The following is an 18386-nucleotide window of genomic DNA, read 5'->3' on the forward strand; positions in this document are numbered from 1 at the left end:
TTTTTATCTGAATATGGACATATCTACAGTAAAAATGAAGTAATTAAGGCAAAGACCAAATGGATTAACTTTGGTCACTAGATGTTATTATAATTAAAAGTGAAGCAATCTTTCTGGCCACTTTAGGAAGCACACATCTGCATTATATCTATACTAGCTTATGGTATTTGCCTTTTAGCAAGTTGATGAAAGGTAAATAAAAAAATTCATGGTAGAGTAAAAGGTTTCAAGAAATACTAGGAGAGTGTATAGTTGCTAACCAATCTAACTATACATCAAAAGTATGTTTTGCTCCTAATTTCAATATGGCTAATTAAATAAATTGTCAAACAGCCTAAAATTCTTCTTTTTCTTTTTTGTCCTCACATCCTGCAAAAAAATAAACACCCAAAAATAAACAGCCAAAACAAGCGAGCCCTGAATAAATGGTAGTGGTCAACATCAAAAGATTAATTGGTAAATAATGGAATAAAAGTAAAATATAGTCCTTTAGAAAATATTTTTATTTTCTTGGCACACAGACATTAAAATGACATTTCTTACTAGATATAGCAGTTGAAGACGTACTAGAAACAGATTATAATTCACATAGGCTTTACTGTCCACAGATATGATGATGGGTCTAATGTTTCCTCAACTCTCCTTGAAACATTAAATAGTCACAGCATACTGGTTCTACTGGCAAACATATTTCTCATGTTAGAGTCAGATTGATCAGGATTAGTGAAGAACCAAGGCACAGAACCATCGCCGAAATGTCATACAATGGTACATCATCCAACACATTCAGGAATGAAGCAGTCTTGTATTTAAGTGTTCTTTAGTCAAATGACATTTATATGCCTCTAAAGTCTAAAACTGTTATTTTAACTACTTTTGATGAAATAATGTCTAACATGCCTTCTTAAACTTTAAAAAAATCATGCAGATCATCACAATGTTCTTTCCCTAATATTCCTTATTGGAATATCAACCACCTAATTTTCTAGTATAGCATGATATCCTTAAAAATTATAGAGGTAGGGAATTACCCTACAATCCAATATGGCTATGTTTTAGAAATTCTCATCTTGTTATCTATCTATAATCTATCTATCCATCCATCCATCCATCCAGCTTATTTAATTATCAGCTATTACTTCTTGCTTTCATTAAATACACTGGTTTTTCAGCTATTTTTCTTACTATCTTTAATTCCGAAGTTAAAGTAGAGCAACATAACTGCATAAACCTTTGATGACTAATAGTTTACTCTCTCAAGGAAGGGCATTCCTTTTAACTGCAAAGCTTAGAGAAATTGAGGGAAATGGAGAAGGAAGGGAAACTTAGAAACCAAGACAGTGATCAGATTAATATCACAACTCTCCTTAAATTTCTAGGATTTAATCTGTTTTAGGTTGGGAAACCAAAAGAGCAAGCTAGTTAAAACTATTTCTTTAAAAAAAATTTTTTTTTTGGGTGCCTGGGTGGCTCAGTCAGTTAAGCCTCCGACTTCGGCTCAGGTCAGATCTCACGTTCATGGGTTCAAGCCCTGCGTCAGGCTTTGTGCTGACAGCTAGCTCAGAGCCTGGAGCCTGCTTCCGGTTCTGTGTTTCCTTCTCTCTCTGCCCCCCCCCCCGCCGCCTCATGCTGTGTGTCTCTCTGTATCAAAAATAAATAAAACATAATTAAAAATTTTTTTTATGTTTTATTTATTTTTGAGAGAGGGAGAGAGAGAGAGAAAGAATGTGAGCAGGGGAGGAGCAGAGAGAGTGGGAGACACAGAATCAGAATCAGGCTCCAGGCTCTGAGCTGTCAGCACATAGCCAGGCCTGGGGCTGGCACTCCACAAATCGTGAGATCATGACCTGAACTGAAGTTGGATACTCAACTGACTGAGCCACCCAGGTGCCCCTAGTTAAAACTATTTCTAAAGTACGGTCTGTTTTGAAGAAGGCTGTGCAGGAGACATTAAGTTGCATGAGGTTTTGAGCATGGGGATTTGATATCTTCAGTATTCATATATTTTTGCTATCTAAAAGTTTTAGATTACTTTCTTTTCTTATTTTTATTTCTTAATCATATTCAAGATGGGTGGGTATGTTACCTTTAACTGAGAAAAGGACTACTGTACCATTATTTTATTAACTATAAATATACCACTAAATAATATTCAACAGTGATGAAAGGATTTTTGCAACTATTTTCTTTCAACTAAAAGTATAATGATTTTATTTAAGTGTTTCTTGAGACAAAAGCAGTAAACAATAAAAAAATTCCATCTAGAGAATAAGTATTATTCAAAAATATCAACTCATATAAATGTTAAAAACTTTTTTCCTTTTATGACTTTTCAGATTTAAGGTCATGAACAACTTTTCAAATGATTCTATTGAATTCAAGAGAACTAATAAATTCATGTCTATATTTTTATTATATTAAGATTATTCTCAATGCTAAACTTGTCAATGTAGGCTTTAGTTAATAGGAAACTAGTATCTGCTATGATATAGTTTTACACACAAACTAAAAATAATTGTTAAGTTTTAGAATACAGCATGTTTTTTTTAAAAGTTCTCTTAAATATGCCCAACAATGTACATTTTGAGAATGTCAACCATCTCATCGTAGAAACTGGAACTCAAGATTAATTTTATAAAACCATTTTTAGGAAATAAAATCTTAAATACTTGTGATTTTTCATATACCTACGCATCATTATCCTAAGCAAATTATGGCATTCATTATATTAAAAACATATTAATACTTTAGTGGAAAAAGCCCCACACAGTGAACACCTGTGCTCCATCTCTGACATAACATTGTAGTCAGGCACTTCCATGATTCAATATTCAGTTACTATTTATCGAATGCGGTGTAGAAGCTGTTAGGAATAACATAGTAAAAGGTGAGAACTTCAGTGAACTACAGATAATCAATATGTATTGTTAGTGAAGAAAATATATGCCACAATCTAAGGATGCTTTTCCATTTCTTTCATTATTAATTCTCATACTTCATTTTCACTTATGTACAAGTAGAAGATTACATGATTTTTCTGTTTCAAACTCTGGATTTCAAACTCTTTATTTATTTCTAGGCATTTAAGGAATACTTCATGAATTCAAAAGAAAAACATCCTGTTGGTACTGGTAGTTTTTCTTTCTGATTCAAGTCAAAAGCTACTTCTGTACATTAAAAACAAAAGAAAAGGAAAAAACAAATCAATGTTTTTAAAGTCTTACCGAATTGGGCATCAATATTATATAAATGAGATTTTTAAAATAACTCAAGCCCGTGCATATAAAGCATATTTTGACCTTACATTCCATAATACAATTATTGCATTAAGTATTTGCATACTTAATACATATGCATGAATTGGCTATAAGTCATAAAGTGTTTCAAGAATAGTAGCAATTGACCAGGCTTGTGTTTCACAGCTGAAAGGGCAGTACTGGCCGTTCTCGTTGGTCAGTTCAGGAAGTCCTTTCCAAGGGGATCTTAAAGAAAGAAAAGACATTTTATGAGATACAATCTAACACATCTTGTTTGGATAAACAAAATAGGTATACACTGGTGGTTTTTCTTTCTAGTCTAGAAAAACAATCATATATAGTCATTTGCTACAAAATAAAACAGAATATCCTAAATATCTATGTATAAAGACTTTAGATTGAAATTATTTGATATTCAATGTTTGAGATTTAGGACTTTCACCCACAAAGGATTCCTTTTATGTATTAAAAGCAGGGGGCGCCTGGGTGGCTCAGTTAGCTGAGTGTCCGACTTCAGCTCAGGTCATGATCTCACGGCTTGTGTATTGGGCTCATGCTGTCAGCGCAGAGCCTGCTTCAGATCCTCTGTCCCCCACTGTCTCAGCCCCCCTCCTGCTCTCTCTCTCTCTCTCAAAAACTAAATAAACATTAAAAAAAGAAAACAGAAGAAACTATCATTCCAAGCATATACAGAGAGACAAAAATCCTCTCAGGTCAAATTTTAGTACTTTCAAATTAAGTTTATGAAATTCAAATAGTGATTATGTAGATTTTGATAAAATTATAAAACTGAAATAGGATAATGAAGAAACACTGAGAGCTATGACTAGGAAAGCAGTGCCAATTAAAAAAAAATCTGGTGGCACCTGGGTGGCTCAGTTGGTTGAGTGTCCAATTCTTGAATTTGGCTCAGGTCATGATACCACGGTTGGGGGATCAAGCCCCGTGTCTGGCTTCCGCTGAGCATGGCGCCTGCTTAAGATTGTTCTCTCTCCCTCTGCCCCTCTCCCCTGCTTGCATGTTCTCTCTCAAAATTAAGAGAACAATCTGAATTTCTATACGAATCTCTCAATCTACTGCATAATAATACAGTTAGTATTTATTGGGCATTTATTATATTCTAAGTGACTTATGTACATTATCTCATTTAATGCCCACAGCAACTCTGTAAGGCAAGCACCATAATCATTCATATTCACAGAGCAGATAAAAGGTTTATAGAGGTTAACTAATTGTTCCAGGTCTCACACAGTATTGTTATCATATCAAGTTTATTCTTTGTTTTTTTAAACTTTATTTATTTAAGTAATCTCTATACCCAATGTGGGGCTTGAACTTACAACCTTGAGATCAAGAGCTGCATGGTTTTGCAACTGAGTCAGCCAGGTTCCCCTCAAATTTATTTTTTTAAAAAAAGTGTTTTTTTTTTTTATTTATTGAAAGAGAGGGAGTGTAAGAGAGGCAGAGAGGAAAGAGAAAATCTCAAGTAAGCTGCGCCTGTCAGCTCAGAGCCCGATCAGCTGAACCACAAGATCATGAACTGAGCAGAAATGAAGACTCAGATGCTCAACCAACTAAGCCACCTAGGCACCCCTCAGATTCATTCTTAACTTCAGTGTAATCTCTTTATTTATTTTATTTATTTATTTTAATGTTTTATTTATTTTTGATACAGAGAGAGACAGAGCATGAGAGGGGGAGGGGCAGAGAGAGAAGGAGACACAGAACCGGAAGCAGGCTCCAGGCTCTGAGCTGTCGGCACAGAGCCTGACGCGGGGCTCGAACCCACGAACGTGAGATCTGACCTGAGCCGAAGTCGGAGGCTTAACCAACTGAGCCACCCAGGCGCCCCAGTGTAATCTCTTTAAACACGAAACACGAAACATACAGTTAAAAAACCCAGAATTCTTTACTGTTTTATTTTTAAAGTTGGGTTATGAGAATGTCTTTTTTTCACCATTATAACACTGTAACTCATGGCTGTGTGAAGAGTGTATGTTACATTATACTCTTCTGTAGGTATTAAATTTTTCATAATAAAAATGGAAAAATCATTTCCTTAGGTAAATATGGAGACAGTTTAGATAAAAATTAATAATAATAATAATAACAACGACAGCTAGTAACTTATTTAAGAAGCCATCATAAGAAATACAAAATATAGAAACTTGCTTCTAAGTGTTTAAGTTACTTCCAAGTAAAAGGCCAAATTACTGAAGTTGGGTACCAGGGTATCTGGAGTGGGGTGAATTGTGTCCTCCTCAAAATTCTTATGTTGAAGTCTCAATCCTCAATACCTCAGAATGCGAACTTATTTGGATATAGAGTTGTAACAGATAAAATTAGTTATGATGAGGTCACGCTGGAATAGAATGGGCCCCCCCATCCAACATGACTGGTGTCCTTATAAAATGGAGAAATTTGGACAAAGAGATGCACACAGAGAGAAAGTCATGTGAAGACTGGAATCATGCTGCCAGAAGCCAAGGAAACACCAGAAGCTAGGAGACCGGGCTGGGAGAGATCCTTCCCTAGCATCTCCAGAGGGAGCATAGCCCTACTAACACCTTGATTTCAAACGTCTGGCTTCCAGGACCATGGGGCAATAGAGTTCCTTATTTAAGCTATTCACTTTGTAGTGCTTTGTTATGGCAGAGTTAGAAAACTAATATAGTATTGAAATTAAGAGACCAAACAAGCTTAAAGAACCAATAATATGCTGCCCATAGTTCTATGTGGAGCTAGAGCACAGAACATATCCATACTGTATAAAGAAGTCCTCTTTCCCTGCCTGTCTGAAAGAAATTCATTCCTCACATCATTAGGTGGGCAAAGGAGGTCAGTGACCCCAACTGGGAAGGAGAGGGAGGAAGGGGAGCAGGAACAGTACAGGGTGGGGTGCCAGAGCCTGAGGGGTATGAAGTTGTTCACACCAGGGGTGCGAGTGGCCCAGAGCCCAGGTGGTACAAGGGGGGCATCCACACACACGTGTGGTCTAGTGTGGGGTTGTCAGGCCCAAGAGGTCACCTACGTGTTGGGGCACCCCAGCATGGGGTGCCAGAGCGAGAGCAGGGTAAGCTCCCTGTGGTAGTGACAGCACAGTGTGGGGAGCAGGTTACTCAGGGCCCCAAGATCAAGAGTTGCGTGCTCTTCTGACAGAGCCAGCCAGGCACCCCTGGACAGCATTAGGTTTTTTATGAAAAGAAAGCAACAACTTCAAATATTATAGGTCAAAGAAGGGAACTGAAAGGAAGTCACAGGATCTGGAAGCCTGAAAGAATTTTGTTGAGTGGCTTCACCAGAGTGGTAAGGGCAAAACAAAAGCCCGCCTGCTGATGGAAACTAAGTCCGGAGTCAGAAAGCGAAAGGATTGAGGCTGCTCCTACAGGAAGTGTGCTGAGATGCACAGGACAGGACTAGAGCAGGAACCGTATGAAGGGACTTTACTTTAGGATGGGCTGATCTTTCTAGATTTAGAAGGAAGGGTCAAGTGGAATACCAAGAAAGGATAATTACTGGAGCAAAGTCATGGCCCGAGTGGGAGGGATGGGATCATAGGTAAAGTAAAAGATACTCTTACTTTTCATGGACAAAAGGGAAAAAAGAGAAAACAGATGCAAACAGTGAGAAATAACTGTGGGGCAACAAAGGATAGAATACGAGAGTGTTCACATCACACAGATTCCGCCTCGGTTTCCAGGTGAGGTACAAGAATTCTTTCTGGCAGGACTAGGTTTTCTGTGACTACATCCAAGCTAATAAAAACAAACTTTGAAAAAAAAAAAGAGAGAAAACATGACACAATGTTCATGGTGATAGATGGAAGTCCTTCATGCTCTTGTAATAAAGGAGGGAAAATTTATGTTGTTTATGCATAATTATTCTGAGCAATAAGCCCTACCTTGTTTTACTGAGCTTTACTGTACTTTGCAGACATTGTTTTCTACAAATTTAAGGTTTGTGGCAAACGGCATCAAGCAAGTCTATTAGGCACCATTTTTTCCAACAGCATTTGCACACTTTGTGTAACATTTAGTATTTCACACAATTATTTCAAACTTATTCATTATTGTTACATTTGTTACGGTGATCTGTGGTCAGTGATTATGACTTGCTGAAAACTCGGATGATAATCAGCATATTTTAGCAATGAAATACTTAAAACATTTTTAATGTTTATTTTTGAGGGGAGGGGGCAGAAAGGGAGACACAGATTCTGAAGCAGGCTCCAGGCTTTGAGCTGTCAGCACAGAGCCTGACACAGGGCTTGAACTCACGAACCAAACCAGGAGATCATGACCTGAGCCGAAGTTGGACATTTAACTGACTGAGCCTCCCAGGCACCCCAGCAATAAAATATTTTAAAATTCAGGTATGCACATTGGTTTTTATTTTTAGACACAATGCTACTGCATATTTAATAGAATGCCATATATGTATAAGTGTAACTTTGACATTCACTGGGAAACCAAAAATTCATTTGATTTGCTTTATTGTGATTTTTGCTTTATTGAGGCAGTCTGGAACTGAACCCACACCATCTCTGAGGCATGCCTGTATTTAGGTTGAATCTAGAATTTGGGATATCAAGCTAGCTTTTGACTATATTTGTATCTTATAAAGACACATAACTTTGACATTATTTATCTCTAATCATTAGGACAAAGGTGGTGACAAATGGGTTTGAGACAAAAGTCAAAAGACCAACTTGATATTTTAGGTATAATAAATCATTTAAAATGTTTATTTATTTATTGAGAGAGAGAAGGAGGGGGAGAGAGAGAGGAAAGAGCAGAAAAAGAGGAGAGAATCTGTCAGTGCAAAGCCCGATGCGGGACCTGATCCCATGAACCATGAGATCATGCCAAAATCAAGAGTCATTTGCTTAACGGACTGAGCCATCCAGGTGCCCCTATAATAAAGCATTTCTGAAAACTACTTATTGATATATCTTTATTTTTATTTCATTTATTTTGTTTTAAATTGTTCTAATTTCATTTATTAATTTTTCGAATCATTCTAAATTTAAAAAGTTGTAACATACAGTGTTACATTAGTTACAGGTATACAATATAATGACCCAGAAATTAATACATTACTAGGGTGCTCATCAGGATAAGCATACTCTATTTCACCCATCCCTCCACCTACCTCGCCTCTGGCAACCACATAAATCATTAAATCAGCTAACTCAAAATGCCCAGCCTGAGTACTTTTAGTTTTTGTATTTATTCTGTTCTAATCATACTCAAAAATATCCACTAAATTTAAAAATCAGACTATTCCATATATATAAAGCACACAATATCAAGTCTCCAAATCAAGATAAATAACAACCTAAAATAATTAAAGGAAGGTGAAATTACATCATTGAATTTGTCATGTTAAATAAGAGTAAAGTTTTCAAGTCTTATTGGGGTACCTAGAGTATACAGAAGTTAATTCTAAGCAGTTGTTATTTACCTAATATCTAATAAATTGACTAAACAGTGTTACGGAAATTACATGCCTCCAACAACTTACCTCTCAAGATGGACATAATGTCGGGAAAGAACATTTTTAACCAAAAACACAGTCTTTGCATTAGCCTCTGGACCCATCAATTTGGAAAAATACAATTTTGCACGAAGAAAATACCCAACAGGCCACAGCCACTCCTAAAACAGATGATTTAAAAGTAAAGAAAAAAAAAAAGAGCTGTTAATATTTATAAAGTCATTTGAAAAACAACAAACTGAAAATTCTGAAAAGAGAAAAGAAATTCTTACAGGTCCTTGATGATAATTGAAACCTTTAGCAAGATTGTAGTTGTCATTGTCTAAGGCGTTGTCATAAATACCACAGTAAACCATATCACTGCAAAATTATTGAAATTTAGGTTAGAAAAAGATCAGACATGACATAAGCATTAGAAAGATTTTTTAATAGCAAAGGTAAAAGAAAGAATCAAACTATTTTGTCTTCAAATCTATACAATAAGCTCATCTTCCATTTAACCTTAGATTAATATATACGGGTTCAGAATGCCTCTTTTTTACAACCCATTTTAAAAGATTTATTTATTTATTTATTTATTTATTTATTTATTTTTAAGTAAGCTCTCTGACACCCATGGGGCTTAGAACAAAAGTCACCTGCTCTATTGATTGAGCCCAGCCAGGCACCCACAGAATACTCCCAGAATAGTGTGTGAGGGAATGATTACAAATACTGGCTAATACAAAAAATATATAAATTATTCCGGTATCTTGCCTTCAATGAGTTAGTCTGGCACCAATATTGGTTAAATTCAATTATTTCATGAAGCTCCTAATATACTTATGATAATTAAAATATATGAAATAATTTAAATTGGTAAACATTAAAGGCATGGTTTTATTAAATATTATATATTGGAGAGATCATTTTTAAACTCCTCCATTAAGTTATTTAAAAATTAATTAAAGTTAGTACATTATCATATTACAAATAGTAACCAAATGGACATAGAAAATTTATACACACTTATAAACTAAACAAAATATTACAAGCTTATTGCAGCAGATAATACAAGGTAGTTATCTATACTGTTTAATTTATTAGTTTTCTTTTTTCTTTTAGTGAGAGACAGAACTTGTCATGTGAGTAAGCTTTATTCATTTCTTTACTTATTTTCAAATGACTAAGGTTTAATTAACTGTGGGTTTTAGTTTCGACCAGTGGTTTGTAAGGTCTCTGAAACTGTGGCGAACACTTCAGAATGCGGATAAGTATACACTCAAAAAATCTGCACCTCAAGATTAAAATGAATACATAGTAAATTAGGAAAATTCTACAAAGGTGAGGGTACTATATGGAAATGCAACTTGGTCACCTATTGATATAGAAAGCAAATTAATTTGGGGCATCAAACTTTAAAGGAAAATCACAGAAGAGGTCATTAGATACTCAAGAAAAGTTGGAAAAGAAAAGAAACCTAAATGGTATAAACACATAATCATAAAGTAAAAACAAAATCAGTTAGTGGTTAAAAGAAAATGGTGGGGTAATTACACAGAAAGGCTGGAAATGGTTGGTGGTGAGGATAGAGTTAAATCATCATCTGTTACCACAAGAAATAACCAAACAGTGTCTAACATTTTTTTAAAAACCAAGAGACAGGTGCATACACATACTATTTGGTAACATGGGGTGGGGGCACCTGGGTGGCTCAGTTGGTTGCATATCTGACCCTTGATTTCGGGCCAGGTCGTGACTTTGCTGTTTGTAATATTGTGCCCCAAGTCGGGCTCTGTGCTGACAGTGGAGAGCCTGCTTGGGCTTCTCTCTCTCTCTCTATCCCTCTACGACTCACACACCCTCTCTCTCAAAATAAATAAACTAATAAAAAATAAAAAAAATATGGAGGGGACTGCTAAGGATAATACCTTTGAAAATTTTAAAGACTGTCTCTGAGGAGACAGTGTGTCTATACTTCCAATGTCCATAATAATCATGTATTACTTTTACAATCAGAAAAAATAGGCATGAGGAAATATTCATGACTATTAGCTTTATAAACATAAAACTTATTGATTATTAAATATAGGACAAGCATTGTGAACACTACAGATGGCGTTTTAAAAAACTCAGTTTGAATGGAATTTTAGAGTTTACTGACAAGGAAAAAAATTATGGTTAATGCAATATAACATCAACAACAACATTCTTAATACTTATACTCCAGTGTACTCTGGGTCCAAAGTTTTCATGCCATTATTAAATATAAATATGATTATATATTAAATACAATGTGAATAATATTCTTAGTATTCATATTCTAACTTACTCTGGATCCAAAGTTTTCATGCCGAGGGGACCAAGCAATTTTTTTTCTGCAATCTCCAAAGCTTTCCATGCTTTTTCTGCAGTAAAGAGCTCAGGGGCCTAATGAATATCAAAAGTGAATACTCAAACTTTTTAAGATCACAAAGGAATTAGTTTCTACTCACAGTGGAACAAAAACTATTCATAAACTTAGAAATGAAAATGGTTTAAAACTACAGTGTGGGTCAGAATTGGTTTCAAGTGCAGAAGCTCAGCCAGATCTGATGCTATGGGGCTGATGTGGGAGCGCTGCCCTTGGCCTTAGAAGTGAGGGAAGCTGTTAGACATGATTATTTCTTTGTGTCATTTTAAGAAAATGTATGAGCTCCAAAAGGAAGTTGCCTTAGCTACAGTGAAGGCAGAACACACTTAAACCTATCTAATTCATTTTTTAGAAGATCTACAATAGCTTCCTTTATGCATATCTGGTAGTTTTTGTTTTGGGGTCATAGTAAAGTACAGAACGACTTGCACTCTAAGAACATGAGTAAGTGTGTGTGCTTGTGATCATGGAGGAGAGAAAGCACTGGTGGCTAAGAATATGCATTAATTGTAATGATTAAGCGAAATCAATGCACACTGAACAGAAGTTCTCTTTATGTACTTTTCCATTTTTTATTCTTTTTTTTGTTTTGCATTTCTTATTCTACTATAATATAGTTCCATGTTTAGTACTTTTTTTGACAAGGTGGAGACAGCAAGGCAGGCATGGAAGGCACATCCCATCTCTATTTTACTGTACTTACTGTTTATTTTTAGACTAAGGAGAGGTAAAATAAAGAGAGTCTAGAATTGTAGAATGAATTACAGCAATACAACAAAGGAAACAGAATAGGAGCTGAAGCCACGTTCACTAGTTGGCAGTCTAGATCTTTTCAGCTAGTGTGCTGAGGCACTGCTCATAGCACAGGTGGCCCAACTAGGGATGCCACCAGCTTTCAAGCTGGGTGGAGCCTGGGCGCCCTGAAGCATTTGGATGTGGCATGATCAACCTAATTCATTTAGTCCAATGTACTGTATATCATTATTTTCTATGTGTGCTATGATATGAAAAACGTTGGCAAGTACTCCATTAGTCATCATCTATTATTTTGTATTTTTTGATACCGAATGCTGTAGGTTAAGGGTGGTATGCATCATGCTTTATTAATTTAAAAAGGCTATATAAAACTAGCTAGTAAACAATTTACTTTTTGGCAACAACACAAATTTGAAAACAAATGGGAATAAAGAACTAAATACATTCTATCACAGCATTTTTGAAATTTGAAAGTAGCAATTCACTTACTACAACCATTGCTATGGTGAAATTAGGCCTGAGCTGATAGTCACACCAAGGGCTTGAAGCTCCATAGCTATCTTTGTATATGCCACGTTTGTGAACCAGATTAGGATGCTTTTCATTAAAATCTGAAGGGTCTTCTGACACATGAAATAGCTTTTCGAAGTTGTCTTGTATTTTTCTGTTCCACTCATCATACGAGATTGTCACAACTTTTCCTGAAATATGATAAAAGACTTGGCAGTTTTAAGCATTCAAAGAAATCCATACGTTTAGTTACAGCCAAAGACTAATATCTAGGCTATAAATAACCCATTTCTTACAAGTGTCAAGGTCTTTTGAAGGTCTCTAGCTTGAAACTAAAAATGATCTTTTGTTATATTACCAGAAAGAATTAGACTCCAGTGAATGATCCCTGATTTGTCTTTGTATCACTCTTAACATGTTTGATAAAGTTGTATTTACTGTGCGCTTGAAATGAGGCTACTCTGAATTCAGAAGTGCCAGAAGTGTAAATATATACTGCAATTCAACAAAAATACTCTCCCCACAAAAGAACATAAAACAGCTCATGAATAATTTCATGCTTATTGCATGTTGAAATAATATTTAGCACGTATTAGTATATTATTATAATTAGTCTCACCTGTTTCTTTTTACTTTTTTAAAATGAGTACTAGAAAATTTAAAATTATATTTCTTTTGGACAGCATAGCTCTAGAAAAAGAGATATAAAGATTTCCTAAGTGTTCACAAAAGTGCAACTTGCTCACACTCACATTAAGGAAAAGAAAAGCACAATAAAACAATTAACTATGATGCTTTTCATATCTCAGTTCAAAGTTGCTATAATAATGTGGTTAGTAACCAGGTTTGTTACAGTTTCATACTAGTAAATTAATGTTTTTTCTTTCCTCTTAATCTTAAGGGTTTTCTAATATTAGTTCATCGAGTCAAATGATGACTATGTATATTAAGAGTATAGACCATACATTTAAAGTTTCTTTTTAAATAAAATGCACAGCTTACCATGTCTTTTTATGGTAACTTCATGATAAGGGAAAATTCTTTTTTTGGATAATTCCAGCAACCAACGGATGGCAGATTTACTCAGGCCCACAATTTCCACAGCAGACCCATCTCTAAAATTAAAATAAAATTTACTCTGTGAGTTGGAGTCACTTCAGCACTACTTAAATGGCATTTAATAAACAATTCTGAATTATATAATTAATATATTATAAAAATAACTAGCTATAAAAAACCCTTCACTTTATTGAAATATATACTGCATATATAAGAAATCTCTCCTTTAATTATTTTGCCATTACTTACCTTCTTAACAATTACAAAAAGTTCTGTGAAGTGGAATGGTGATTATGGAGGTTAAGGAGGTGGCAGCTGGAAAAGGCAGGGAAGGCATCAGAGAATACTGAGACAGTACCACAGACAGCAAACATGGGATATAGAACTGAAGACAGCCAGGGAAAGCACACATAATCATTTTAAAGTTTTTTTTGTTTGTTTTGTTTTTTTAAAGAGAGAGAGAGAGAGCATGAGTTGGGGAGAGAAGCAGAGAGAGAGAGAGTCTTAAGTAGGCTCCACGCCCAGCACAGAGCCTGAAGCGGGGCTTGATCCCACAACCTGGGACCATGACCTCAGCAGAAATCAAGACTCAACCACTGAGTTATCCCAGTGCCCCTGAAAGTTTAGTTTTAAGTAAAATGAAAGGGAAGTCTGAGACCTAATAATGTACCAAAATAAACATGCTTTAAAAAGAATTTGCAAAGCATGTAACAATAGTTACAATTAAATGATTTTTTTTCACAGTTCTGACTGAAGATAAAATTTAGAATAAGAAAAGAGTTTCTCAGATTTTGTATTATACTAAGCATTTGAAACCATAAAAAGAAATACTGGGAGAAAAGCTAAAAAAATTTAGGAGGAAAAAAGTTTCAGAAATTAAAAGTATTTCATAAAGGACAGTATAATGGGGTGTTTTCTATATGTAAGAAAGATGGGCGTAACGAAATGTTTATAATAAAAGCATTTCTGGTTAAGAAAAGATCTTAATCAGAAAAATACTGAATCATAAAACTTTCCTTTGAGGTACTTGTAGAGAATCACCCCATGAGAACTTCCCGAAAAGAACAGCTTTACTTGATGACTTGTAACAAGAGGGTTGTGTATGCGTGTATTGTGGGAGAGGGAGGAGCGGCAGAGAGGAAGGAGATTTTCACTGATTTAGTATGACGACTCCACAGGTATGTGGTTTTAAAAAAGGTGTAATTACACAAGCACTCTACAAATTAACACTACCTTGGAGTGGCCGGGATTCCTCTGTTTCTGGCTCTTTCACTTTCTCCCATTTTATCCATCCATGTGCCACAGTTGAAGCGATTTCCTCCATATACAAACCCTGTTTCTTCATCAACTCCTGCGGTTATATTAAAGCCTAGAAAAGCAAAATAACACATTTATAAAATCTGAAAGGAATATAATAAACTGGAAAACTACTCTGGAGAACAATGTGGTAATGCCTTAAAAGCTGAAGACGTGTATGTTCTACCACAGAGAGATTTCATTTCTCGACACATACTTTAGAGAAATCCTTACCTATGCACATATGAAGGTATATACAAGAATATTCAATGCAACACTGTATTAGCAAGGAAAGAAATAACTGCGGAGGAGTGAACAAACACTGTGGTTTATTCATACGGTATAAAAACTCTCTATACCATTTCAAATTAATGAACTAGATTTACATCAATCACAATGGACAAAACCCCCAAAGTGATTGAGCAAACAAGTTGCAAAAGGATATGCGTAATAAGATACCTTTTCTTAAAGTTTAAAATATAGACAATACTAATATTTACAACCATGTATGTCTATAAGACTATGTCTAATATGATATTGTATAAATTAAAAAATATATAGAATAGTTACGTGTATATATTATAGTATATTATATAATATACTGAACATATACTATATTATATACTGAATATGTTACATAATATACACTATATTTACTATATTATAGATTGAATATACTATATTATATACTGAATATATACTACATAATATACATATGCATTATGTATACATTAATACACATACATATGCAATTTACATATACTCAAACACAACCTCATAAAATGCAAAACATACATGTAAATAATAAACCCTGATTATAGCATAGTTATTAATTCTTGAGAGGGAGGGAAGAGAGAGATGAAGTTTTACATACATCACTAATGGTTTATTTTCAAAGCAAAACAGATCTGAAGAAAATATGACCAAATGTTAATATCTAATTTTATTTCTAGGTTTCAAGGTGTAACTTATCTTGTTTTCTCTAACTGAACTGTCTTACAATTAAATCTAAAAATTAAAATAATTTAGAGAGATCACAAAAATGTTTTTTTAAATATAAAATCTATATCTATTTAGTTTCTTAAATGAAAGATAAAAAAAGTATCAGTGATTTTCACCAGTTCAATCATGTATACAATCTGTACCCTTACAAACAATAAATTAACTAAATGGGGTTTAACTACTGTTTTTCTTTTTTTTTTTGAAAGAGAGCGTGAGTGAGCGAGGGAGAGAGAGGCACAGGGAGAGAATCCCACAATGGGTAGGGAGAGGGAGGGAGATGCAGAGAATCCAGAAGTGGGACTCCAACTCACCCGACGCAGGGCTGGAACTCACACACTGTGAGATCATGACCTGAGCCAAAGTCGGATGCTTAACTGACTGAGCCACCCAGGCGTCCCTAACTATTGTTTAAAATGTAATTTAGAACATGCAAGAAAGAATATAAGTTTTTGAGTTTATGTCAAAATTTGCCAGTGAGTTATCTGAAATAGTTGAAATAGATCACTTAAAAAGATTATCATTTCACATTAAAAACAGTAGTGTTTAAAAAAGGAGCAAAAACAAGAGTCCATAATCCTATTACCCTAAAAAATCTATTACACTTATGTATTTCTTTCTAGTCTTTTCACATAATAGTAAAGTTTTTGTAAATATGTTATATCCAATTATTTTTCATGTATTAGATTCAACACCCATATAGTTCTTAATATTTAAATATTACACAAATTATAAAAATTATAATTTGTAGGAATTACAGACTTTTTCATTCAAGGAAATGTAAACAGGAGCACCTAGGTGGCTCAGTTGATTAAGCAACAAGCTCTTGATTTCGGCTCAGGTCACGATCTCACAGTTCGTGTGATTAAGCCCTGTGTTGGGCTCCACACTGAGTGTGGAGCCTGCTTGGGATTCTGTCTCTCCCCCTCTGCCTGTCCCTCTCCCTCTCATACTCACACACCTTTTCTCTCTCTCAAAATAAACATTAAAACAAAACAAATTAAGTCAATGTAAGCATTTCCTTTTAGACAGAATTATTTCATTCTTTTTTGTGATTATAAGAAATGTTATGGTCAATATCATCTAATATGGCTATATGGTTTTTGTGTGTTTTAGATTATTTCATGGACTAGAGTCCCATAAATGGAATAAGTTTATAAACAAAAACATGTGAATGTTTTATATCTCATAAAGCATATCTGGATCTCTTTCTCTCTCCAAGTTGCTTTACAAGAAGAATGAGTCAGTTTACAATACCATCAGAGCACCTGGGTGGCTCAGTGGATTAAGCGTCAGACTTCGGCTCAGTTTACAGTGCCATCAGTAGTATCTGAATATCTCTCAAAACCAAAATCTGTTCCTTATTACTGTTTGTTATGGATTGAATTATGTGAATGCCCAAATTCATATGTTGAAGTCTTAACCCCAGTACATCAGAATGTAATCTTATTTGCACATAGAATTTAAAAAGTTAAGCATGTTAAAAAAAAGGTCATTAGCCTTGGCTTTAATCCAATTTGACTGTTGTCCTTATAAGATGAGGAACTCTGTGCACAGACAATGCACAGAAGGAGGCTGATGTGAAGATAAAGGGAGAACACCACGTAATCATGAATGTGGCCATCTACTAGCGGAGAGAGGCCTGGAACAGATCCTTCTTTCATAGCCCGAAGGCTGAGTCAACCCTGACAACACCTAAATGTTGGACTCCTAGCCTCTAGAACTGAGAGACAATATATTTCTGTCATTTAGGCCACCCAGAGTGTGGTGCTTCGTTATGGCAGTCCTAGCAAATGAATACATTGGGTTTTTTTGCTAATAATAAACAGTAGACTTACAGTACTCACTATGTGCCATGCACTGTTCTAAGTGCCTTAACATACATGTTTCATTGAATCTTCATATCAACCTTACGGGGTAGGTGCTATTGTTATCTCCCTCAACAAATGTAGAATAGAGAGGCAAAGAAAAGTTAAAACTTATCCAAGAGAACACAGCTAAAAAATGAGCAGAGATGGGATTTTTAAGATAGCAAGTCTAGGGGCACCCGGGTGGCTCAGTCAGTTAAGCATCCCACCTTGGCTCAGGTCATGATCTCACAGTTCATTGGATCAAGCCCTGCATCAGGCTCCGTGCTTACAGCTCAGAGCCTGGAGCCTGCTTCAGATTTTGTGTCTCCCTCTCTCTCTGCTCCTCCCCTGCTCATGTACTCTCTTGCTCTCGCTCTCAAAACTAAGTAAACATTAAAAAAATAAAATAAAAACAAAAGATAGTAAGTCTGCTTCTAGCATTGGCGCTTTCATTCATGCTCTGTTGTCTCTTATAATTTAGTACGGGAAAAACGGTGACCCACTTTAATATGAATTTTTTTGATTCCTGTTAAGGCTGAATGCTTCTCTCATGTTTATTAATGGACTATCTGTGTATGTCCTTGGGAAAATTACCTGCCTGTTTCCCCTTCTTATTCCCTATACTGTGAGCTAGTGATAGAGGTCTCTGGAGAATGTTTGCAAGGTAATACACAAAGGCAAGGAGGCTTTTACTTTATCTGATATTAAATAAATGACAGTAATTGGATAATCCATGCTTAGTGGTTTTCCTCTCAGAGATTTAGTGGATAG

At 35.2% G+C, this 18386-nt stretch overlaps 1 protein-coding gene across 1 annotated transcript in view; it reads right to left on the bottom strand.

Moving 5' to 3' along the window:
- Window positions 1–2394: 2394 nt before the first annotated feature.
- Window positions 2395–18386, bottom strand: part of AGL (amylo-alpha-1, 6-glucosidase, 4-alpha-glucanotransferase) — an 83784-nt gene continuing 67792 nt past the window's right edge. Inside the window, exons 28-34 of the mRNA XM_029949043.1 lie at window positions 14704–14839; window positions 13414–13526; window positions 12391–12602; window positions 11065–11162; window positions 9026–9113; window positions 8781–8914; window positions 2395–3482 (exon numbers count right to left, since the gene is read on the bottom strand). Of these exons, the coding sequence (XP_029804903.1) occupies window positions 3365–3482; window positions 8781–8914; window positions 9026–9113; window positions 11065–11162; window positions 12391–12602; window positions 13414–13526; window positions 14704–14839 (899 nt within the window). The 3' untranslated portion in view covers window positions 2395–3364. The remainder of the gene's footprint in view (window positions 3483–8780; window positions 8915–9025; window positions 9114–11064; window positions 11163–12390; window positions 12603–13413; window positions 13527–14703; window positions 14840–18386) is intronic.

Source organism: Suricata suricatta, chromosome 8, assembly GCF_006229205.1.
Source record: "Suricata suricatta isolate VVHF042 chromosome 8, meerkat_22Aug2017_6uvM2_HiC, whole genome shotgun sequence".
Taxonomy (NCBI): domain Eukaryota; kingdom Metazoa; phylum Chordata; class Mammalia; order Carnivora; family Herpestidae; genus Suricata; species Suricata suricatta.